This window comes from Pocillopora verrucosa, chromosome 13, assembly GCF_036669915.1.
Source record: "Pocillopora verrucosa isolate sample1 chromosome 13, ASM3666991v2, whole genome shotgun sequence".
Taxonomy (NCBI): Eukaryota; Metazoa; Cnidaria; class Anthozoa; order Scleractinia; family Pocilloporidae; genus Pocillopora; species Pocillopora verrucosa.
The window spans coordinates 13988801-14014700 of NC_089324.1; the positions used below are offsets into that span (position 1 = coordinate 13988801).

Below are 25900 nucleotides of genomic sequence, written 5' to 3' on the forward strand. Positions count from 1 at the left end.
CATGAAGAAAACGGCACCAGTTTAAACTCATGATATAAAGCCCACGCATTTTTTTGAGGTAAATGAACTGGTTAGGCCGAAAGCTAAATAAACAATGAACTGACAGTGGTAAGGGATTTGGGGGCCATCTGATAAACAAGTTCTACCGAAGTTTGTCCTTTTTTGGGGGCCACCTCGAACTTAACGCAATTTTATTTCAAATTTGAAGTAAAATAAGATCAAATTGTAAACTACCTTCTATCATCGTAACGAATATCTCACGATCGCCTCCACACATCACTTCGTGATTCATAGAAGTAAGACATTAACATCTTAAGACTAACCTTCAAGGTTTGTAGTCTCATGTGCACATCTCGATCGTCAGCAAATCAAATCTCAAACTTCCAGTTTCGGCCTTTCTTCGCGTTTTGTTCGCACTTTGATCATTAAAATATCCTCATCCGAAGAGCCAGCAAACTCCACGAGTATCCACAGGGTTAGAAATGGTGGTAAACTTGTCATACTCTTTCATCCCTCTCCAAAAAATATCAAAGAAAGGTGTCGATCGCTCAGTTGAAAACCCGCAAAAGCGCGCTGAAAATATCAAAGTGGCGCCGAACGCGCCGAACAAATTTTCATTGGCGCATGCGCAACAAAATACCCCTCTGCTCGATCTTTGATAACTGATATGCTTTGTAACCTCTCCGCTAACATTTAAATTTTGTAGACAAGGTACAAATATTCGTTGCTTTGTTATGCATCTAAGAATAACTAATTCAGAACTATTCTTTTCCTGCTTATTGAGAATCAGAATGTGTTGGACTGAAATCCGATGCAATAGATCTAACAAACTTGGAAATTGCGGAAGATTTAATGATTCGAGGTTGTTCCATTTAAACTTTTTTAAAAAATTCCAGTTTCATGATCATTGATTTATTTAATGCTTTGGTCTCACACGAACTAAATTTATTCATCCTTGCATGACAAGGAAGGTTTTATTTCAGTTTCTAACGTTTGGTTTCCTAAGTCACGCGTTTTTTTGTTTTTCTTTCTCCATATGTAAGCGGGTAATAAACTAATTTCATAGCCTTCTTTTCGCTCTTCCATGAAAAATGAAACAGTTTGCACGGAAAATTGCAATAATTTTGTGGTTGAAGATTTAAAAATCCAAACAATCTGACAAACTGGTGGGGATTTGCTTTTAAGAAATTTGACTTCGGCTTCCAGATGTCTGTGAAATAAATACGTCTACCCCACCTCGGCGCCTTGACATGAAACACCTTAGAGTAATTCTCCTTTCAAGCTACTTTAAATTTTCTTATACATTAGTCTGGAGAATTTGGTTTTTGATCAAAATAACAACCTAAAGCTGATAAGTATGTTTACTCTCTCCATCTTTTGCTTGATAATATATTGGAATTTCAAGAAAAATTTACAAGTCATTTCATACCCTGAGGAAGAGGGTTTGATCGAGTGACCAATTTTTTTATTTTATTCTATGTATCTCATGAATAAGGTGCTCACGATGTTATTCGATAAAAGGTTTGATCACAAGACTAGCTATTACTTCTAAACTTGATGAAAACGAGAAAGAAAATAAGTAAAAGAACGGACTGATCCTAATACACGACGGAAAGCTTATCAAGAGCAAATTCGAAGTGACACGAAGAAAAAAAATATTTCCATTGTAATATTCTTTTGTTTTGTTCGTTGGTAAAATACGATTTCGAGTGTCATTTGGTGTTGATAAGCACGAGTTAATTTTTCAAAGACAATAAAATTGCACCACAGGTGTGAGATGATCATCTTGCGCAATAACGGTCATGGCGGAATTATAAGAGTTTGAATATTTACGACATACAAACTCTTATAACTCCGCCATGACCGTTATTGCGCAAGATGATCATCTCACAGCTGGAGCTTGGGCCGCCTGTGACTGCACTAGCCCGTAATTTATATGAAAAAACCATCAGAGAAAGTCAAGAGGGACAAATAATGACAGCGTGCGCTATTTGTAACTTGCAGTCGTGTTACAACTTTGTACTAGCGTAACATGAAAAATGCACTCGTTTTCAGCCACCTAAAACTGTGTAATTTTTATCATGTATCTTATCATTCTCGTAATCATGTGCATGTTGGTACTAACACTCTGTTCATTAATCCTTTTGTTCAAGGCTTTTTTGAATATATTCTTTTCAAAAGATGAAATGAGACATTTATTTTTTTATCGTTGTTTTGTTGAGAGATATTTATTTCATTATAAGTTGATTTTGGTTTTCATCTGTCATATGATCATAAAATTAGACTCAGTATGTTTTCTGTTTCTGTTCGTCCTGTATAGCTCACAGTGCTCTTGATCATTTTTATGAACACTCGTTAAAATTCATGGCATTGTTTTACGAAAAAAGTATTTGCAGTAAACATGGAGTGTACCTAAAGCAATGTGAAAAAATTTGACCCTGATAAATCGCTATATGCACCTATAAGAATTTTAATTTTTTTTACTTCTAATTAAAACTGGGATGGGATGCCTGTGGTAGCCCAGTCATAAAACGCCTTTGTTTTTTTGTCGTCTTTTTTTTTCCTCCGCTACAAAATGGAAAAATTGCGTAATATTACCCAGTGGTCATTGGGCCCTCAACACCATGGCAACTAACTGTGATCCAATGAAGGTGAAGGTGTTCACATGCTGATCACGTGCGTTATCTTGATGGCGACTGACGTTGTCATGCATGGACAGGGCCGGGTCACATGACGAACCATGAAATTTTTGCTTATAAAACTCATTTGTTAGTCAATTTGTTTTTGTTCTGGGGTTATTGTTTTGGTAATGGAGGTTCAACGATACGATTACCAGGAGCTTTATGGTGCAAACGCTCAAAATACTTACAGACGCACACACAAGTAATATTGTTCACTACTTGGAACGGATTGAGCCCCACCCTCAAGGAATTTGTATGCTGTTAGAAGTTAACATCTTAAATGAGCTGATAAACTATTCTGAAGGTCTTCATCAAAATCCAAATGTTTTATTTGAACCCAAAGGTGTACATATTAATGAAAAACAATGTGATATGACAGATATTTCTTATCAACAGTTGTCAGCTGTCCCCCTCGAAGCAAATCATGCAGATGCTGAAATTACAACCATTAATATTCCCTTGTTATGCTGTTGTGCCACATCTTTTTATAGCATTTTTTTTCCATTATCATATATTGTGGGTATTGGGAATTCACATACTCTATAGATAGAATCACTTAGCATACAAACAGGTTTTACAGAGAAAAACTCAATGGCGATAAAAATCCACACACTATCAGCAAGGACACTTAAATATATGATTCAGATATTAATATTGCCTTTAATTTGGAGAAACAAGGAATACAATGATCTACATCTCTTGGTAGCAAATTATTGCTTCAGAATTTAATCACAGATAATACTAAGGACAATATTGGGTTTTTAATGTGGATTTCAAATTATTGCCTCAGCTGTATTTTTCAGCACAGTAATATGAAAACAAAAGCAAAAAGTGTTAAGTAATCTATTATAAGATTCAGTCCTGATAGCACACAGGCGACCCAAGCTCCAGCTGTGAGATGATCATCTTGCGCAATAACAGTCATGGCGGAATTATAAGAGTTTGTATGGGAATATTTACGACCGCTCTAAGGAATAAAAAAATATATCAAATTCTCAAAAAAAAAACACCTCACCTTACTTCCACAGCGTATTGCTTGTTATCTGGCCGCTTACTTTGATGAAAAGAACGCATTTTAACGAGAGTTGTCCGTTTTGAGGTTTTCAACGTACATAAGAAAAGCCCAAGGCTGAACACTCCATTTCCAAACGCCCGTTCCCGAAAAATCCCAGCGCAAAATGACCGGGCGGCCACAAATCCAACGCAGAATCCAAGCACATATACTGTAGTTTCATTTCAATTCACTACAAACTCAATCTTCCCCGTGCAACCGACGCTAAGCCGCAGTTTGCTTCAAAAATTTCCAGTTTAGAGGTTTCTAACAGCCCGCGTCCACATCAACCTTGACACACGATCGTTGAAAACCAGCTAGGTAACCTTGCCTCCTTTTCAAACTGAGCCTCGCCGGGGACCCCACTGTAACTTAGCATGAAGAAATTGTCTTAGCACTACGGGTGCCAAGTTACAGTGGGATCCCCGGCGAGGCTCAGTTTAAAAAGGAGGCAAGGTTACCTACATTTGGATATTGATAATTTGACGTATTTTTATTCCTTAGAGCGGTCGTAAATATTCCCATACAAACTCTTATAATTCCGCCATGACCGTTATTGCGCAAGATGATCATCTCACAGCTGGAGCTTGGGCCGCCTGTGGATAGCACAGCTTTTCAAAGTAAGTTAGGGATGGCCCATATTATATTTGCTCTGTTTGTAACAGAATACAGAAAAACTGTTATCCAGTTAAAAAAACAAATGTACAACACTTAGCAAGAACTATTTACTGAGTTGTATACCCATGATTCCTCTCCGTCTTGGAATGAACTATCGCCGATGACAACCTTTTCCGAAATAGATGTATGCCCTTGGGTAGACTTGAGCTCGCTATTTCAGTATACTAGTCCAACACCCGTAGTATCACTACAATTGATCCCAAGGATCCATTACCATCCAGGTATCCCAGTTACCCTGCTCACAGGGTCTAGTTTCAAAAAGAATAGGAATGCGAAGACTGTTATCTGAAATCCTACTCAGATTCTTTGTAAATATTTTCCTTTTTTATAATTGTTTTGCTTCTTTTTGTTCCTATTTAACGACAGACCTAAAATGTGCAGCTGTGATGAATAACACACAAGGCATCCTCAAAACCATCTGGATAGGTTTGAATGTTGCTAAATATCTTCTCAAGACTGGTCGTGGGCTACAAGCGACTGAGTTATACGATGAAATTTTAATATTACTCCACAATCTGGACGTCACTAATCACCTTAATATCACTGAGGTGATATTCAATGCATACCACCCCATCTCTGGTTACGCAAATGCCGCAAGATACACCAACCAAATTCTTCAAATGTTCCACGAAGCTGGAATACTAACCATACGACTAGCTGACAAATATCTTAAAGAAGGTAAGCTTGCACTGGTTAAAAGAATTTTGGAAAGTGCAGTGAATATCACTAAAACAAATGGCCCATCAAAAGCAGAAAGGGTGGCCTATATTTACCTTGGATGTACTTTGATATTACTCGGTGAGTATCAGAGAGCTAGAGAATATCTCGTGAGAGCCCTTGCCATAGCTATAGAAATTGGCGACAAAGGCGGAGAAGGTGCATCGTACGAGCGCCTTGGAAATGTGTTTATATTACTTGGAGAATTCCAGAAGGCTAAAGAATATTATGAGAAAGCCCTTCCCATCGCTATAGAAATTGGCGACAAACAAGTACAAAGAGCAGCATACAATAACCTTGCAAATTTTTTTCAATTGGGTGGAGAATACCAGAAGGCAAAAGAATATTATGAGAAAGCCCTTCCCATCGCTATAGAAAGTGGCGACAAACAAGTACAAAGTAAATTGTACGATAACCTTGGAAGTGCTTTTGAATCGCTTGGAGAATACCAGAAGGCTAAAGAATATTATGAGAAAGCCCTTGCCATCGCTATAGAAATTGGCGACAAACAAGTACAAAGTTCATCGTACGGTAACCTTGCAAATGTTTTTCAATTGCGTGGAGAATACCAGAAGGCTAAAGAATATTATGAGAAAGCCCTTGCCATCGCTAATAGAATTGGCGACAAAAAAGTACAAAGTGCAACGTACAATCACCTTGGAAATGTTTTTAAATTGCGTGGAGAATACCAGAAGGCTAAAGAATATCATGAGAAAGCCCTTGCCATCGCTATAGAAAGTGGCGACAAAGAAGTACAAAGTGATTCGTACAGCCACCTCGGAAGTGTTTTGGAATCGCTTGGAGAATACCAAAAGGCAAAAGAATATTGTGAGAAAGCCCTTGCCATCGCTATAGAAATTGGCGACAAAGAAGTACAAAGTTCATCGTACGGTAACCTTGGAAATGTGTTTCAATCACTTAGAGAAGACCAGAAGGCAGAAGATTATCGTAAGAAAGCCCTTGCCATCGCTATAGTAACTGGCGACAGGATATTTGAAGGCGAATTGTACAGGAGCTTTGGAAGAAATCTCTTCTTACTTAGAAAAACTGTTCAGGCTAAAGTTTATTACGACAAGGCACTCACCATAGCAACAGAAATTGGTGACAGACCATCAGAAATGGAATGTTACGAATGCTTAGCACTTATGTTGGTTAGCATTCATGACTATCAGACGGCTAAAGAATATTATGAGAAAGCCCTTGCCATCGCTATAGAAATTGGCGACAAAAAAGTACAAAGTGAAGTGTACGGTAACCTTGGAAATGTTTTTCGATTGGGTGGAGAATACCAGAAGGCTAAAGAATATTATGAGAAAGCCCTTGCCATCGCTATAGAAAGTGGCGACAAAAAAGTACAAAGTGCAGCATACAATAACCTTGGAAATGTTTTTGAATTGCTTGGAGAATACCAGAAGGCTAAAGAATATGATGAGAAAGCCCTTGCCATCGCTATAGAAATTGGCGACAAACAAGTACAAAGTAGATCGTACAGTCACCTCGGAAGTGTTTTTGAATCGCTTGGAGAATACCAGAAGGCTAAAGAATATTATGAGAAAGCCCTTCCCATCGCTATAGAAATTGGCGACAAACAAGTACAAAGTGCAGCATACAATAACTTTGCAAATGTTTTTCAATTGCGTGGAGAATACCAGAAGGCTAAAGAATATTATGAGAAAGCCCTTGCCATCGCTATAGAAAGTGGCGACAAAGAAGTAGAAAGTGCAGCATGCAATAACTTTGCAAATTTTTTTCAATTACTTGGAGAATACCAGAAGGCTAAAGAATATTATGAGAAAGCCCTTGCCATCGCTATAGAAATTGGCGACAAACATGTACAAAGTGCAGCATACAATAACCTTGGAAATGTTTTTGAATTGCTTGGAGAATACCAGAAGGGTAAAGAATATTATGAGAAAGCCGTTCCCATCGCTATAGAAATTGGCGACAAAAAAGTACAAAGTTTATCGTACGGTAACCTTGGAAATGTGTTTCAATCACTTAGAGAAGACCAGAAGGCAGAAGAGTATCGTAAGAAAGCCCTTGCTATCGCTATAGTAACTGGCGACAGGATAGTTGAAGGCAAATTGTGCAGGAGCTTTGGAAGAAATCTCTTGTCACTCAGAAAAACTGTTCAGGCTAAAGTTTATTACGACAAGGCACTCATCATAGCAACAGAAATTGGTGACAGACCATCAGAAATGGAATGTTACGAATACTTAGCATTTGTGTTGGTTAGAATTCAGGACTATCAGACGGCTAAAGAATATCAAAAGAAAGCGCTTGCCATTAGCATAGAAATTGGCCATATAGTATACGAATTACAAATCCTTAGTAACCTTGCACAGACATATCGATCTGTTGGTGAATATGTTGTTGCCGAAGAACTCAGCCAGGAAGCATTGTTTATATCCAGGGAAATTGGAGATAAAATGTCAGAGTATAAAATTCTTCTCGGAATCACGTTCTTAAAATCTTCGCAATTAAAGCATGAGGATGAAAAGACCTTTCTCCTCGAAAGCATTCAAAGATACGAACAACTGCGAAATTCTCAAGGAGGAAACAAAGAATTTGAAATATCCTTGTTAGAGATGTATGGTTCTTTTCCCTACAAGCGGCTCAGTGACCTGCTTTGTGATCTCGATAGTCCTCGCGACGCTCTTTATGTCGAGGAACTGGGACGAGCAAGAGGTCTTGCAGAATCATTGGCAAGCAAGTTTTCCGTCGTAAACCACATCTCAGCTGATCCAAAATCCTGGTTTGGGATTGAAAACATCGTGAGTAAAGAAAGAGGCTGTGTTTTCTTATACATGTCGTATTTTAAGAAGCATACTCATCTCTGGGTTTTAAAAGGAGATGGAGATATTAACCATCGCATTAGCTCAATCGTGAAAGACAGAAGTCTCATCGCTGAGTCACTTTTCAACGTGGAAGGAATTTTCAAAAAAAGTGCCGTAAAGTTCGGCGTCAAATTGAACGAGAATTGCGAAGGTCGTTCTTTACAAGGTTGTGGAACCAAAGATGACGAGTCACTTCTCCATTTGTGTTACAAACTGATTTTTGCCCCAGTAAGCGATTTACTCACCGAGCCTGAAATCATCATTGTGCCAGAGAAGTGTTCTTACCGAGTCCCGTTTGCTGCTTTGCGTGCCGACTCAGCCGGGAAGTATCTGTCAGAGGCGTACAGAATCCGCATCGTCCCCTCTTTGACGACCCTTGGCGTTATTCAGAAATGTCCGGCTGACTATCACAGTCAGACTGGCGCACTGGTAGTGGGTGATCCTGATATTGGCAAAGTTTATTACAAAGAACGTCTCCAAACCTTTACAGCATTGGCTTCTGCGAGACAAGAAGCAAAGATGGTAGGTCATCTACTTGGTGTTCACCCTTTGTTAGGAGAGTGTGCAACAAAGCAGGCGGTACTTCGAGCCATACATTCGGTGAGTTTGATCCATATTGCTGCTCATGGAGATGCCGAAAGAGGAGAGGTTATCCTTTCCCCTCAGGGTACTGCTAACAAGTTTCCGCAAGAGGAAGATTACATTTTGACAGTCTCTGACATTGCTAAAGTTCAGCTGAGAGCTAAATTGGTAGTTCTTAGCTGCTGTCACAGTGGGCGTGGAGTGTTTAAACAAGAGGGTGTCATTGGAATCGCTAGGGCTTTCCTAGCATCTGGTGCACGTTCAGTGTTGGCAGCATCGTGGGCCATTGAAGATGAAGCGTCAAAGCAGCTCATGGATCATTTTTATGAGTACCTTGCGAAAGGAGAAAGTGCTAGCGAATCTCTCCACCAGGCCACCAAATGGTTGAGAAGAAACGGCTACACCAAAATTTCCCAATGGGCTCCATTTGTGCTGATTGGAGATAACGTGACATTTGACTTTACGAAAATGAGGTAAGCTATTGTTTGGTATGTGGTTTTGTGTTGATGGTGTTACATACCTAGAATGGTTACCATAGCTGGCCTGCTAAACGGCCTCGGCAATCTGAGAAAAAAATAAATATCAGCAAGCTAAGATGGTTTAGTTTTACATGCCAGAAAAATATCAACCAAGCGACTTCAGGTTTAGACAAGGTATGACCCTTCAGCTCCCATAATTCTCTTTACTGTCTGACATACAATTCTTATGATGTCAGTTTGGAGAATTTGGTATTGGATCAACTAATAATCCCCTAATTAATATTTTAATTTATTCTCATCACATCTATGCTTGTTATTGTATTGATATTGTGAGGAAAAATTCTCTCTCGGTCACTCATGGGAGGTAAAGGGTTAAATTTGGTAAACCCTATCCCAAAGGAATTTTTACTCGTGTGCATTGAGTTTTAAATTCTACCTCAAATTCTTAATGTTTTTCTTTATCTGAAAATTATAATTTAGGAAAGCAGAGCAGAGGAAGCACGACGACGAATGAAAGACTAGAAACGGATCCTTTGCAAAGATTCTACTTCTGGTGCATTGCCTTAAACAGGACATGTGATACTGTCAACAAAAGAATTGAACTGGAAAGGAGAAACTAAACCAAACCTTTTGAAATGTATGTCAAGATTCTGATTCTAAATCAATTAGAAAAATTGTTAAATGTCATATTTTACACGAAAACGCTTTTGAATGACAATGGTTTTGATTGAACTGATTTGTCAGAGGACTAGCAGGTTGCGCCAAAGACTCCATTTTGGTAATCAGTAAACGAAACATTTAAACAAAACAAAGTAAAACAATAAAGTATATCCAGGAGGAAGTAACTGAAATAGAAAATTTTTCAGACAGTATTTCACTATGGAGGATCGCTAATTTGTTTAATAGTCTCATCTGAAAATGCTGAGGTTGAGAGAATTAAACGCAGTTATGAAACCCGAGACAGAATGAATGTTTGGTTTACCCTTTAACTCTCGAGAACTGATCGGTAATTCTCCTCTCTAGCTGCTATACATATCCTTGTAAATTAGTTATGAGAATTTGGTGCTAGATCAAAATAACAACTTGTACCTGATAAGTTTGAAGATTCTCATTAGCTGTTTGCCGGATAATGCAAGTATATTATGGGGAGAAGTTTTATGTTGATCACTTCTAGGAGTTAAAGGGTTAACAGAACCCTTCCAAATAGACACACGGCAATTTGGAATTGGAAACTTCTCAAGAAATATATCGAAGTTAGTCCTCAGAATGTCAGCGTAATTCCAATAGTCCGTTCCAATTTGTTTCCTCTTTTTGCGTAAACTCTTCGATCGAGCACGCACTTAACGAAAAAGTACGAGCTTTTCTTGCCTTTTTTCTGTGCTACGAATTTTCGTGAAACGATGAGTTTTTTCCTTTTTCAAAGGCTGTGTTTTCATTATCTAATCTTGTTCCTGTTTCAATATAAGACAGTGTTCGCTTTCGTTTTTTGCTGATCGAATAGATGATGAGGACTCGAATCATCTTTACCTACCCTTTTGATCTGTGAAATTGTTGAAAACCTTAACCCTCAAAGTCATTAACCTGAGTTGTGCTTTTACAAGAAAAAAGTCGGCAACTTGTGGACTAGTGTCACTCTTTTATCCCCTGGAAATGATAGTCGTTACCTTTTTAAATTTTCGTACTGTTTTGTTTTTCTTCCAGAACTATATTATGTTCTGCAAGCCTTGCTTTAGATTAGCTGGGCACAAAAGTTTTCTTACAAGTAATCAAATTTTTTTTAAATATACATCTTAATTATCAAGAGGTCTGGATAGAAGCAGATGTGTAGCGAATTTAAGAAAATGAAGGCCACTTTTAAAAACATGTTTTGACAGTTATTCTGTCATCTTCAGTTCTGAATAATACAAAGTCCAAAGCTGAATTTGAAGTGTGTAACAAAATATCTTAATTGCAAATGATGCAAGCCTTAAGCCTTTCATTTCACAGTGATTTTTTTATATCATCTGCGTCTTGCTGTTTATCTTGTGAATTAAATTGCAAATAAACATTTTCATTGTACAAGTTTTCATATGTGTGGTTGGACTTGTTTATAAAACCAAGTCGAGAAGCGACCATCGAAGCTGCATTTCACTCGAAAATCCCTCCAGATAAGCGAATCATAATCACTTAGCCAATTAAAATAACACATTCAAGATAAAGGAGACATTGGGTGGAGGGAGGCGTTCAGAACACTGAAATACCGCAAAACAATTCGGCAAATTTCGCTACATAAGTAAATCGCAAAAAAAAAAAAACGCCAAATGCCAGAATATTTGAATACCGAGTCAGAACTCGATGTCATGCCGAAACCAAATCTCTTTATATTACGTTTAGTGCAAATAACACAGAAATAACAATTAACAATTTGTTAATTAACGTTTAGTCAGATAATTTTCGATTCGATTGCGATTTTCTGAACGAGCCAAAGGAGCGTATAAACATCTTTGTCTTAAGATCAAGATGTATCGTTTGAGTTTCATTTTTGGGTGAATTTCACCACTTTTTGACCACTTTGACCTCAGTATTGCTGCGAAACTTTATTGTGCTTCAACAAAGATTTGTAATTTCGCAAACCAGGACTACAAATGGGTGCGACAACACAACTCTATCAAGAATTTCAACGACTACTTACTCAGCCTTCCCCCCACGATTTATCTGTGAACACTTCTTAAGGACCGTCGTTATTTATCGCCCGGGAAGGGGGGGAAGGGAGAAATTTGGAGGATTTTGGTTGTGTCACGAAAAGTTTTACCTGATTTCCTCCCCCCTCCCCTCCCCTCCCCAAGGTTCTCTAATATTCTTATAATGTCCCCTTAATGGACGTTAACTGACAGTCAATGTTCTATAGTCCCCTCTTAATACCCTGTTGGCGAAAACTGTCTCCCCCCCCCCCAGGCTCTCTAATATTCTTATGATGTTCCCTTAATGGACGTTAACTGACAGTCAATGTTCTATAGTTCCCTCTTAATACCCTGTTGGCGAAAACTGTCCCCCCCCCCCCCTCTTCATTCCCCCTGCAAACCATGTGATATCCCCAAACTCCTTCACCTTCCCCTCCCAGGAGATAAATAATAACGACTGGTGTCCTGCCGGAACCATTTTAACCAAAACTGGGTACAAACCATCTCTTGAAAGCATTGGAAGAAGTGCAGGTTTGGCCATATTCTTAAGCAAGACACTTGACAATAGGTTTACTTATCTTGATCTTAATTCTACATCGTTCAATATTTCTAAACTTCCTTGGACGAACGCAAAGTCTCAGCCATTTCATAGTCGAATAAAATATGTCAACGGTCAGATAACCATCTCCCTGACTTTGGTATTCTCCCAATAGAAGTCATAAAGCATTTATCAACAGGATTTCGATTTATAAAGTGGAACGTTCGTTCTGTTGCCTCTCAGACTTTAAAGAGCACTTTTTATAGATTGAAGTATTCTTTAGCATATTTGATTTTCTTCTGTCCTCCAAAATTTTTCCAATCTATTGGGCTACGTATAGGACCCGTGTTGCGCCTACAATGCACTTCGAAACGCATACTGAATGCAGTTCCCTGTGCAAACGTCTCTCGGCTTGAGGGGAGAAGACACGAGTTCTTCTCATTTGTCTCTTTAGAATCTGGAATAGATTCAAGTCGTTTTCAAGACCACTCAACCCATAGAACCGCTCAGAATACTGAGAGGTCTGGGATGTAGATCTGGTTGGGTCATTGTGCTGTGATCACAGTGCCTCTGTCCACCCAGGAGTGTAAATGGATGCAAATGGATAGTTAAGGAAGCCGGACTAAATGCTGAGAGGTAACCTACCCTTGGAGGTGTCGGTTAATCTCGTAACCAGATCCTATCGTTTAACTGTAACTGAAATGTACAACCGCTTGGCGGTGGATGGTCTGGGTACGAGACTAGTTGTCAGTATGACAATACTTGACGTTATTCCTATCGAAGGCAAACTCCAAAAATTCACAGCTGACAAAGGCTCGAGCTTAAAAGATACACATCGACTGCAAGGCTTCGTTCAACGAAAGAAATATCGCATTAGCAACAGTACGATAATTCTGCAGTTTGTCTGTGATCATTTGCGTGAGGTTTTCCGAAGTTTCAAAGACTGGAAGACTTACCTAAAAGAAGTCCCACAGAGAGTCAGGAGTTACAATATTTTCCTGGCTCTCATGATTGTCTTCTTTACGTGGGTCTTGTAATAATACTTTTATAAACTTAAATCCTGGTCTTAAAACTATGAAAATTTCTATATTATTTGCCCGACTACTACATAAATTTTATCACTTAAGATTCTATCTAAGTCAAAGGAAAACATCGGTTTTTTTTTTTAAGTATTTGCACTTTTCCTGTCCGGAATGAAAAAAAGATTCATGTGGAATACAGGGGAGCAAAATCAAATTATATTGTTTAGTCATGATAAAGAAACAGGTAGGCCTCAGTTTCTTTCCATATTATTAAGCTTTCTTTCCTTTCATTTAAAGCTCTCTCGTTTGCTTTTCATGGACCTAATTCTCCTTTATCTTCACCCTGGCTTATTTCACGCTTTCACAGGTAACAATTTTGACTCGTTTCAAATTTTCTCCGAATTATACGGAGTCACAACAACCGATATTATAATTTCGCGAAGCAAACTAATTACGCAAATGGATTGATCTTTGACACTTTGTGATTCGTTTAAACTATTAAAGAATATGTATGTGATTAATGATACAGCTTCTTTGTAATTACTCGTCTGAATAGCTCGTAAAACGAAAACAATTTGTAGCTTTGATGGTTATCTGAAGTACAATTCCCTTTTAAATCACCAAATGGAAGCGCAATTCAATCAAATTTTGTCCCCGGAAATAACATTTAATGGGCTTTTAGTCAAATTTTCAAATAACAAAGGGAAACAAATGTCCGTATAAAAGAAGGAAAAACACCAAGTTCTTTGGCGATGTCGATTCGTTTTCTTAAGGAAAAGAAAAAAAATTGTCCTATTTGATTAATAAGTACAAGCAATAAAAGCGACAACCCCTTGACTCCCAAGAGTGACTAGCATCTAATTTCTCCTTACAATATCATCCCTGGATCACACGTTGAGGTCATGAGAATAAAAGAAATAATCACCAACTAAGGAAGTACTTGATTGTTAAACAAATTCTCCTTGTCAATACATTAAGATATGTATAGAGAACAAATGGAGAAGATGTATATTGACGTTAGAGTGTAAGGGGTTAAGAATGGATTCACAAAGCACTGAATGCTTCAAATCATTTTTCTCTTTCAGTTGCTTGTAAAAGAGTAACATTTGTCGCTGCATAAAAGGTGACGAAGTGGATTAAATAATCGCTCCACCTGTTTAGTGGATGAATTTTCAAAAAGAAGCTGTATGGTCCTCAGGTGTGGTAGTTAAACTTTGAATCGATTTTTCAAAAACGTTATCTTGTGTCAAACTCCGTGTCACTTCGTTTTGTCTTTAGAGGATGGAATCTCCTCAAAGTTCGCTCGGCCGCTTCGCGAAGCTCAGTTACTCGCCAGAAATAGATCACAGGATTCACAGAGGAGTTTGCAAACATGACTGCAACTGCCAAGCAATGTGCCACAGATGTTCTTAGATCTTCTTGTTCTTGCGAGGCACTAACTGCAGTGGTGATAACAAATGGGATATAACTTAACGCAAACGCGGCCACGAGAATGATCATTGTGTTTGTACTGCGGCGATAGCGAATCATACTTTGAAAGGTTTTTTGATTTGTATCGCGTACGTGTTTATTGTGCCTTTTCATAGTTTTGTGAATAAGGGAAAGGCACCTCAAAGCGCTGACTCCCATTACAAAACACACGGCCGTGAGTGCATAAGCTAAGAGCTTGCTGGTGGCCCAAAACCAAAGAACTGTAACCAAAGTCGCCCATATTAACCAGTAGATAACAACCGTTATGACCACGCGAGAGGCTGTTATCAATTCTGTATATCGAAGATGAAAGCGAAGAGCGAGATATCGCTCGAAGCTAATGGCCGTCAGAGTTAGGAAAGAAATCCCATTGAAAAGCCAGCTTGAATAGAAAAGCATGAACACAGTCAGGCAGTATCTTTCCAATTGGCCAAATAGCAAGAACAGTTCGGCTACAACGAAGAACGGCTGAGATGTGAAACCAACAAAAAAGTCGGTGGCTGCCAAGGAGCAAAGCAAAATGTTTCTCGGCGAGTGCAACGCGGGCGTTCGCCATGTGACGAACACAACTACTGCGTTTAAAAACAATGCGAAAAAACAAAGCATGAACATGAAAAAAGAAGCCGTTAGAGAAGCGATAACGTAGTACTGTGGCAGCTTCTTCCTGATGTCCATGTCCAAAAACGGTTGAAGATTCTCGCAGTAACCAGATGGCTTGATGATTGAAGCGTTTAGCAGAATTAAACTTGTTATATTCGCCATGATTGTGCCAAACTGTGTCTTCGGCTGTCGTGTTGTTCATTTATATCCACTAAAATACGTCAAATTGCTCTTTTCTTTGAAAGCTTTTAAACAGCAGCTGCATGTTAGCTCTAACACGGTTGGCAATTTCCTGTAAATGCAATCTGAAAACCGTTTCTGATCTTTATAATGATACGGTTTCCTTATTCCGTGCAGCAATTTCGGGTTATTAGATGCAATTTCTCAAAGAAACCAGAATATTCCCTCAACCTAATTTGCACTTGTTGATTAATTTTTTTACGAAGAAAAGTTCTTCATCTCAAGTTAACCATTCATATGCAAATAACAAGCGTCTTCTTGAAATGAGTATTTACTTAAACTGAGGTGAAAATATCTTTGACGTAAATGAAAAATGAACTCTTGGTTTTCATCTCGGACAGCATAAATTCTTTGTTCAGTATCCAACATACAAGCGCGGGTCCAATGAATGCTAAGAAGATAAAGATTTTTTTCTTTCAGGAAACATCGTATTTGGTTTCTCAACTTCATCTTTTTTTGAGCATAAATCGATTTGTTAAATATTCAATGATTCGTAACTCTTCTTTTCTTTAATTTATGATAATAGATTGGTAAACTTGATAGGTGGGGAAAACCGCAAACTGAAGGAACATTCTAAACTGAAGTTGCAAGATGATTATAATTAAAGAAGTTTGGGACTACTATGTTTTGTTTAGAACTGAAAGACCGTCAATGGCTGCCAAAAATAAATTATCTATCTGCAAAATGTACTGCCGAAAATATTAATTTCCACAGGTAAAAATTTAAATCTCCCGACAGAAATTTATGCAAGAGAGAGCCAAAATAAATTGGCATTCCGTAATCAGCTCCTCTTAAAGTGTGAGAAAACGTGACTTCGTTTGTAAAACGTTTGTATGTCCTAATGAGTTTCATTAGAGAGTTTCATTCAGAGAGCCGCTGAACAAGATACTCAGAAAATGGTGGGCGACAGAAGAGGAGAGAGGAGAGAGGAGATGGGTGAAATGCCACTTGATAATCCCCTCTGGTGTATATAATAAACACCCTATAAATACATGCATATAAGCTTCGATTGACTTCCAAAAACAACCAGAGACGACTTGATAGACTTTTGATGTGCTACTGCAATAATACTACCTATACTGATAATAATATATAAATATATATATATATATATCCGTTTTCTCACGATTCCTATGCCATTTTTGACCAGAGAGGACCATAACAATTATTTTGCGAAAGATTTGACTATGGCCAGGGGTAGCATTCGGGTTTTCTGATCTCTAGTGCTACCCATTGCACGGTTTAAAAACAACTGTTTTTCTGGCCAGCATTGGGAAAAACTTTGTTAAAACAGAAAATCCCTTTCTGTTTATCCTCTCTTTATTCAAGAGATCAGCAAGTTATGGAAACAATTGAAGTGAAGCGGTCACTGAGATTTGTTAGAAGGATTCAAAATGGCGGCGTCAAAAGTGGAATTTAAGCGTATTTAAAGGAAATCTTCGTTCGGAAGGTTCGCTTAGTCCTTGGAACAGCAAAGAGTAATAATTTCATAACTACTTTTCAACGGTGGAGAAAATAAATCATAGGGTTCCTGAAGAGCAACTCTGATTTTATTGAAGAATGCCTCCTTGTAAAAAGATTAACCCCCTTCTATGATCTTGCAAAGAGAGTAGGAATCATTCTTCCAGTTGGTTGATAAATACTGCAATGAGTCTAATGATTTTCAACCTGTTTGAATTCGCGTGATGTATCGAAGAGAGAAAAAGTTGGTTTTAATTCGAGCTACTGGTCGCACCGACAAAATTCTAACGTTAACAAAAATCCTCCATGTCACATGAGGCGAAGCGTTGCGGCGACTTTTCCAAGTGCTTTTCGCTGGGAACTATTCTTACCTAAGTTGCTGTGACTTTGCCACGTAAATGACGTAAATAATGATCTGTCTTTAAGAAATAAACCGAAAAATTTAGCGTAACTCGTTGGCATTTTTCATTTTCTATTTGAACCAACTTCTTGGCCATCTTTTTTGCCATTTGTCTTTCTTCTTGTACCTTTTTCGTCAACTTTCAAATTTGGTCAACCATTTTTCAAAGTTCTTTCATCTAATCCAAGATTATCCTTAACTAACCTGACAATTAAAAATATCATGACGTCACTCGTGGTGTACTTAATTGGTTAACGATTTTCATAATCAAACACTCGCTCTTTCACTCGAACAAGTTTCGTGTCATGTGATGTACTGCATGTCATTTACGTCGACCGTTATTTGAACATGCGCATTTGATTCCCAAGCAAGGTCAATTTTTCTCTCCTCTTTGTGAACAGTTATGCATTCCCGACTGGTAGGTTTTTCAATAATTTTTTATGCATTATCTTCAAGGTTTCAAACAGTACTTCCCTTCCTCAATGTTATGTCCTCTTCGTAGACAATTTACAGCGACCTTTCACTTCGGGTGACACATAGAATTTCCCTGAAATCATCGTCTCTGCGAGAAAATTCTATCTTTGCTATGGTCACACAAATCTAAACTGGTTCTTATTGCTGCGCATGATCGCGACTTGTCGTCAGTTAATGATGCACACGAAGTGTTTTTTTTGTGTGTGTCATTGCAAATGGTCCTCTTCGGCATTTAGACTCCTCCTTTCATTTGCATGAAATTTTCCATCTTGAGATCTTTATGACTGCCTTCCGAAGATCGCGAATTCGTCAACAGTACAAAAAAGGATTGATGGCAGAGTTTGCAAACACCAATGTTACTGTGAAAACCCAAGCTTCCTGGGAACCAACGGGAAACTTTTCTCTATAAAATATCCTATAAATAAACCATGGAAGATAACAAAAAATTGTACTAATATAGAATACGAACGTGTTCGTAGCAGTTCGTGTTAACATGGCTAAGCTGTAGACATTTTGGGCACTGGTATATTCTAATGCTTGCCTTTGAGCGTATATTTCTGCATTATGTCGGCGAACTATGCGATATATACCAATATACGAAACAGTGGACGCTGAGATATAAACACCAACTAATACCATGGCTAAATGAAAATTTGTTGGTGTATACCATATGTTAAGACCGGAGTTTATTAGCCAAATTAATATCAGAGTTAACTTAACTCGCGATTTAGTAACCAGAGAGCTGTATGTCATGTGAAACTGTAAAGCCAAAAATCTATCAACACTTATTGCTGACATGGAAGCGAAAGAAATTCCGCAGAATAAAGTCCCAAAGCTTCTGGTCAGTCTGGCAAAAATGCAAACAGATGTAAGATCCCTGGCTATGAAGATCGGTTGGACTATCAAACCCACGACGAAATCGGAAGCAGCGAGACCACACAGCAAAATTATGGAAGGTGAACGGAGCGAAGGTGTCTTTAGAACGGCTGTTAAAACCATAGTGTTACCAAGAATGGACAACACTAGCAGCGGAACGTTCAGAATACAGTTAACAATGGTTAAAGTTGATGGACCAGTTGGAATTTTGTCGTCATCAGAATCTTGATCAAAAACTGAATCATTCAATAGATCAAAGCTAACGTTGAGCATCTTAGGGTATTTAGCTTTCCGACACACCTTTGCTGAAAATTCAAACTTGTTGCAATGAGAAGTGACTTTTTCTGAAATTGTGTCCGCCTTGTTTGTCGCAGTTACTGAGAGTTCAGTATTGACAATCCAGTTTGTTGGGTTTATAATCAGTTTAGCAGGTGCACAGTTTTAATAGTCAACTTATGACGGTACATGACAAGATGTCAATTTCTGCATGAGTAAAACGAATTTTGTAAGCAAGGTTCTCTCTTTCCACTTTCACGTTCAATTTAAATTTGTTTTTTTGAAATATACCCTTCATAAAGCCTGAAATTTGCGGCATCCAAATTTTCACATGGGGAACAATTGTTGTCCTCCACTTTGGGAAATGTAGCTGAAGAAAGGCGAACTGATTAAGAACGCTTCTTTAGATGTCATATAAGAGACAACTGGCGGCTTTATTATACGCGGAGAGTTCGCTGTTTTAAATATCTAATATGCCGACAAATTTTCAGAGCTTTTTCATAACAGCTTTTCATAAGACACTACTAAAGTAGCACTTGGGACTGACAAGTTGGCGATGAGTCATGAAGTTGGCGTTGAGTCATAATTTTTAGAGCATTCAGGATGAGATGACAGAAACACTTGAGATGGACATATAATTTGCGGTAACAGCAAATTTCAGATATGTATGGGTTAGTGCCCTCATCATTCAAAAATATACCTCGGGATAATTGCTCCAAATTTTGCTGAGCGAAGTTTTAGGATGTATTGTTGTCGACTATACATCATTTAATGTAATGAGGTACTTTAGAGGCCGAAAACGCACGCATAATAAAAATTATCAACCATGAAATGCACAAGGGGAAACAGATGGTATTACACTGCGCAATTTATTCGTTCTCGTTTACATAATATTCGCACTTTTTAATCTGTCGGAAGGGTGATAAAACACTAAATTATCACTTAATTTTTAGAGCGTACAAGTCTATCTTATTGAACTGTTCCTAATCAACAGAGAACATTCATTCCGGATAAAAGTGCGAAAATTTAGCGAGAGTAGGAGTCCTGTTTAAAAAAACCTATTATGAAGATGCTTGATTGTTCATGATAGCGGACACTAACTTGCAGCTGTGCAAACAGACAAAATAATAACTTTCTATTTTAACTGAACTGAGGTGACAGGCGAGCACAATTTAGACAGTTTGGCATTTTGAAAATTTGTCTTAAATTTCTTTGAGGTTATTTTGTTTCATTTAACCTTTTAATGATGCTAGGAAGATGCTAAAAAAAATTACATGCGACGGAACCCTGACTGAGAAGTTTCCTAAGAAAATATTAATCAGTATGGATGTGTTTGAATGCGAAATCTATTTTCGAGTATTATGGTAGAAAATATCATAATACCTAACTCGGAGAAACATGAAGTAAGCTCTTTGACTAAATACAACTGTCTATATATATTTTTAAGAAAATAGTCCGTTGGTGCCGGAAAATTGCTCTCGGCGAAGGTTCTAAAAAACATAAGTTTGATAACATTGTTACAGCGTTGATGAATTTAAGGTGCACGGCAAGAAGAAAAGTCAAACTTACGATAAATAGACCTAATAAATTCGCCTAAAACAATAGTTATCCAAACAAGAACCGTAAAAACATCAGGAGCGTTGATAATAACCATTCATAATGGACATATTTATGTATTTTGGCCTTGTAAGGCATTTTAATGAGCAGTTGGCACAATTAAGGATTCGGTTTTTTCAGCACTTTAATAAATATCGCGGTACGATAGATTTTTATTTTTTTCTCAATTGTGACACGGTTAAAGCTTTAATTCAAAGACAAAGAGACGGACAACTAATGTTAATACAATTCTGTTTTCCTGTTGAAGATTTTTAAAATCTTTTTCTTTTTTTTTTTTCTTTGAGCGTGTGTGTGTAATGGAAAAAGAGGAAAACTTTAAAACATATTTACTTGGACCATTATGGACCAAAATTTACCCTCTGCATGCAGAGACATTCTGCAGTTGAGAGAAAATTAAAAAGTAAAAACGTAATATTTTTGTTTCTCCTCAAATGGATGAAATTTATCCTTTTTACATGCTTTTCGGTCCCTATGAATTTATTCAGCAGTGTGTTCTATTTTCTAGTCAATCATTTAATTTCAGATGAGACTTTGTGGCCTGACGTAAATAAAACGCGCAAAAACATACAAATAAATTTCAGGAAATTACTAACTTTAAGAACTGCGCATTTTCGAACTGAAAGCGGTCTTCGAGAGATAGCAAAGGTTCATTTCCTTCCTGCTTTTTCACGATTTATGGCAAGATATTTGCCTTAATAACTTCAAAACCGCCCCCCGAAGTTCACGAAGACGCCAGCAATACAGTACAGGATTGATGGCCGAGTTGGCGAACACCAAAGTTCCCGTAAAGATCCAAGCATCGCTGGCATCTTTGAGAACGATATTTGTATAAAAAAGCCGATAAATGCTCCATGGCAGATAGCAAAAAACTGTACATATGTAAAATACGAAAGTGTTTACTGCCGTGCGAGTCAAAATAGTCACGTTTGCGGTGATTTTAATACTTGGAACTCCCATTGCTTGCTGCTGAGCGTGGATCTCAAATTGGTGTCGGCGAGCGATTCGATAAATGCCAATATAGGCGATGGTGGAAACTACCATATAGAAACCCACCAATCCAAACGATATATAAAATTGTTCAGGTGCATACCAGACGTGAACTCCGGAGAATATTGAGAAGTTTACAAGCCAAATAAATATCAAAGTGAGTTTAACGCGCACTGTGGTAACCAGAGAATTGTAAATCATGTGATATTTCAGAGCCAAAAATCTATCCAAGCTTATCGCTGACATGGTAGCGAGTGAAATTCCACAGAACGTAACACCCAAAATTCTCGTCACTCCGGCTAAAAATTTCACAGAATCTAGTTCTTTCGCGATAAAAACCGGCTGCACTATCAAGCCCACGGCTAGGTCTGAAACAGCGAGACCACACAGCAAAACTATGGAGGGTGAACGAAGCGAAGGAGCTTTGTAAACGGCTGCTAAGACCAAGGAGTTTGCCAGAATCGATATCAGCATTAGTGGAATATTTAGAAAGCAGTTTAGTAAGATGATAGTCGAAGGACCAGTTGAATTTTCGTCTTTCTCAATATCTAGATTATGCGTTGCATTGGAAATTTTGAGGTCGTTGTCCTCCATCTCGAAGCTTTGGCAAATCTAGCATTTTTTAAAAAGGTTCTGTCGTTTTAGTTTATCATTGTCGTGAGTTTCAAGTGAAATGCTGTTCAAGCTCGTAGATGTCCAACCTTATTGGCAGTTACGTATATATTAATTGTTAAAAATTAATCACGTTTATTATATGGATCTTTCAGCATGTAAAAATTTCACATGCAATTTAAGTCAATTCACCTGAACCAAATAGCAAAAATTAACATTCAATTTGTTTATTTTTCCTTTCCATGGACAAAATGTCGAAATTTCATTAAAAAAAAAACTGGACTGAGCCTTAATTAATTGCTGAAAAATTAAAAAGGTTGAAGCCGGTAGCTATTGTAAAGCTGTTTTACACTCCAGGGTAATCGAAATGAAACCTGGTCCGCCATGTTACAATTTTAGATTAGCGGGCGCGTTTCCTAGTCAAACCATGACAGGAGCCAGCGACATCAGAAGCATTGAGTTGAGGGTGGCCTTTTGTTCAAGGGATTCAGTTTTTTAAGTAATATAAAATCAAATTGAAAACAAAATACCGTGTCTTAAAAATAGAAGAAAATAAATTAGGTAAGATGAAAAGGCGAGTAATTTTTCACCGCATCGATGGAAATTTGTAGTACTCATTTTGTGAAAATCCTATAACTTGTACATTGCAGCCTCAAAGTCAATATACAGTGACGTCCATCAAAGTTCGTCACATTTTAACGGAGCTAGCTCATGTAGTACTGCAGCCACCCCTCCCTAAGGTTTGTTTGGGTACACCGTGAATCTTATGCTCAGACCTTCCTCGGCCGAACAATAGAGGAGACAACAGCGTTCAAATGTCTGTACATGCGCGCTCGTTGTGATTTTTCGACAAAGTTCAAAACGAAGCGGTAAATTAACAGGATACCCGTGTTTGAAACGTCGCAAGTTTTCCCTTTTCCCTTCTTTAGTTTCCTTTCACAGATTTCTATGAACGATTCAATTCTTTTATTCGCATATTTTGAGTGACAGCGGCTTTTTCTTATTCCTTAAGCGGGGAAAATATTGATTAGCGCGCGCGGACATCCCCTTGCGCATTCCTGACATTTCTCCTGGGTCGCGTAACAAAAGTTGGTCAAAGTAACATCTGAGCTTAACGTTGGCTGTATTTAGTTCCGTTTCTTTGTCAAGCCCGAGTTTAAGAGGTTCTTCACTGTGTGTTTTATCATAAACATTTTGCAAAACGCGATGCATGATGACATCCTAAGCAGGGGAGGGGGGGGGCCAGGGTGGGGGAGGGGCTCATTCTTGTCCTAAAATTATCATTCAAACTTTTCATTGTAGGGAAAAGTGTCAGTAATAATGCTATGTTAACAGATAATGCATCATATAAATTGGAGGCAAATCTTAAGATTTTTGACTCCCAGGAGTGATCGGTATGTAAATTTTTCTTGCATTTTCAGAAGTAAACAAGTAACAAGAATGAAGAAAATTATCAACAAGGTGGACTTGATATAACTCCAGATTTCTCAGGACTAGTCAGCACAAAAAATGAACAGTATTAGTTCGAAGAATTGACATTAAGATCTGAGCAGTGAAAGGGCGAAATACTTAAAGTATTTAAAATGTTTTTGTATTTCTGCAATGATAAACTATCCTTGAGTGCATAGTACATAATGCTGAAGATTGGAAATTTTTTGGGTTTATTTCAAGTTTATTTCCAACTGCAAATAGTTTAAATTTCTTGTCTGATACTCAGGAGCGCTGCGAACGCCCTCTGGTTCTAGATCACTAATCTTCTGTTTTAGGAGCTTGTCGATAGGCTGAAGAAGTCCTACTGACTATTAAAAGGACCAATCATCTGGTTTGCTAAAAATCTGCGTATAATTAATTTAGTGTTAACAGCAGAGTTGAAAACGTAAATTGGCCACCGTAAAGAGTAAAAAAGCTGACGTTTCGAGTGTTAGCCCTTGGTCAGAGCGATTGGAGGAATTGTAGGTTGTGTGTGGGTTTATATGCAGAATGCGGAGCTATGCTATTGGTGGGAGTATGGTGACGAGAAAACAAGAATAAATTAGTTGAATGAAAAGCGCTCGTTGATACCGTGGAGATTAAGAGTGCCGATTTGGAAGATAAATTTTTGTTCTAGTGTTTTTGCGGCTAACAAAAGGGTTAACGCTTGAAACGTCGGTTTTTTTACTCTTTACGCTGGCCAATTTACGTTTTCAACTCAGTTGTTAACACTAAATTACCTGTTATACTCTCCCACCGACGCAGCACCACAGTTACTTACCCCCTTTATTCATTTGCGTATAATCAAGTTTTGATTAAAGTTGTCCATTTGCATCAATATCATCAATGCTATGAGGATCTATCACAGATAATTATTATTGTTGTTGTTATTACTATTACTAATAATAGTATTATCATTATTATGTAGTAATGATAATAGTAATAATAAAAATAATGCACTTATACGGCGCAAGTTCAACGTAAGTTCTCACATGCCCCTCACAGTTCCTTACAAATATCTCAAGATAAAGAAAAAGTAAGACATCTATCGTTGATAGATGAAGACAGCTGTACGCGATGAGGAAATTTTTTTAAATTTTCAATTTCTGATACTGACAATATGAATAATAGTATAATTACTTGTCCACTTTCTCTTTAATCGTATTTTAAAGGTATTTTAAAGTAATTTGAACCTGGTACCTTTCCTATGGCGTGGCCTTGATGGTCAGTAATATCAGGCAACTGTATATAGAATCTCCTTTCCCCAAAAGCCGACTTTTTGAGACTTGATCTTAAATGCCTGGACACTTCCTGCTGTGTTCTTTTCCACCTCGATCTATTTCGAACAGTAAGGTAAATTACAATACATTTTATAGACCCAACACTTACTCGTTGACTTTGCTTTGTTTTGTTTTGCTTTGTTTGTTTGTTTTGTTTTGCTTTGTTTGTTTGTTTTGTTTGTTTGTTTTTTTCAATCAGGAAAAGTTTTGTGGAATAGAAAGAACTACAATATAAACGGGTTGCACTGTTGCGAAAATCATTTCGTTTCACAGCACCCTACCTTAAATGACGGGAACATGGCCACTTCCCTCACAATGATCTGTGCTGGACAGGCCAGTTTCTTTGTAAGTTGTGGGACTCTGTAGGAATGGCCCCTCCATAATGATTTCCAGATTTCATCTTCGAGACGAAAAGTAAAGATAGCAGTAGAAACTATTTATTAAACCTTTTTATTCAAATCAAGAGCTGTTGCATTAAAGTTTTCGATGTTTAAGTTTGGAGATTTTGCTTCTCACCCTTGTTTTTTCTCCTTAGATGCGCTTCTTCAACGCCATTTTTCTGTCTTTTCCCTGATGGCAGTCACATACGGGGTGTTCCGATAATCATAAAAGGAATGCCGTCGAAATTTAATTTCGGTCCATTGACAGGCTGCGGATCTTCCCAGAAAATTCTGTGGTTCGGTGCGGATCTCTATCAAAAAGTACAAATCAGATTAACTACTTGCGACAGACGTCTCTGCTACTGAAGCTTGCTATTCGGGCTACGGAAGAAGTCGACAAGCACTCAAAGAAACAGCCTTTATGCCTTAGCGCGGTTGATAATTCAATGAAATAGGATACGACTTTATACCTCAGTCTACAGTGTTGTTGAATTATAAATGAATGCATCCAG

General features: G+C 37.9%; 3 protein-coding genes and 1 pseudogene across 3 annotated transcripts; 1 reads left to right on the top strand and 3 right to left on the bottom strand.

The window, feature by feature from the left end:
• Nucleotides 1-4297: 4297 nt before the first annotated feature.
• Nucleotides 4298-9539, top strand: LOC131770770 (tetratricopeptide repeat protein 28-like). The gene is made up of 3 exons (XM_066160022.1): nucleotides 4298-4352; nucleotides 4777-9019; nucleotides 9506-9539. The coding sequence occupies exons 1-3, from the start codon at nucleotides 4298-4300 to the stop codon at nucleotides 9537-9539; spliced, it is 4332 nt and encodes a 1443-aa protein (XP_066016119.1).
• A 4341-nt stretch (nucleotides 9540-13880) lies between these two features.
• On the bottom strand, nucleotides 13881-15579 carry LOC131770833 (melanopsin-like). Its single transcript, XM_059086563.2, has one exon. The coding sequence runs from the start codon at nucleotides 15475-15477 to the stop codon at nucleotides 14482-14484; it is 996 nt and encodes a 331-aa protein (XP_058942546.1). The 5' UTR covers nucleotides 15478-15579; the 3' UTR covers nucleotides 13881-14481.
• A 2557-nt stretch (nucleotides 15580-18136) lies between these two features.
• On the bottom strand, nucleotides 18137-19039 carry LOC131770769 (beta-4C adrenergic receptor-like; annotated as a pseudogene).
• Nucleotides 19040-21091: 2052 nt separating this feature from the next.
• LOC131770768 (histamine H2 receptor-like) lies at nucleotides 21092-22280 on the bottom strand. The gene has a single exon (XM_059086485.2). It carries the CDS (start codon nucleotides 22238-22240, stop codon nucleotides 21326-21328), a length of 915 nt encoding a protein of 304 aa, XP_058942468.2. The 5' UTR covers nucleotides 22241-22280; the 3' UTR covers nucleotides 21092-21325.
• Between the last annotated feature and the right edge of the window lie 3620 nt (nucleotides 22281-25900).

Coding starts and splice junctions, on each gene's coding strand:
- LOC131770768 (XM_059086485.2), bottom strand. CDS start 22,240: ATGGAGGACAACGACCTCAAAATTTCCAATGCAACGCATAATCTAGAT.
- LOC131770770 (XM_066160022.1), top strand. CDS start 4,298: ATGATCATCTCACAGCTGGAGCTTGGGCCGCCTGTGGATAGCACAGCT. Junction 4,353..4,776: donor GGATAGCACAGCTTTTCAAA/GTAAGTTAGGGA, acceptor ATTTAACGACAG/ACCTAAAATGTGCAGCTGTG. Junction 9,020..9,505: donor TTTGACTTTACGAAAATGAG/GTAAGCTATTGT, acceptor ATTATAATTTAG/GAAAGCAGAGCAGAGGAAGC.
- LOC131770833 (XM_059086563.2), bottom strand. CDS start 15,477: ATGGCGAATATAACAAGTTTAATTCTGCTAAACGCTTCAATCATCAAG.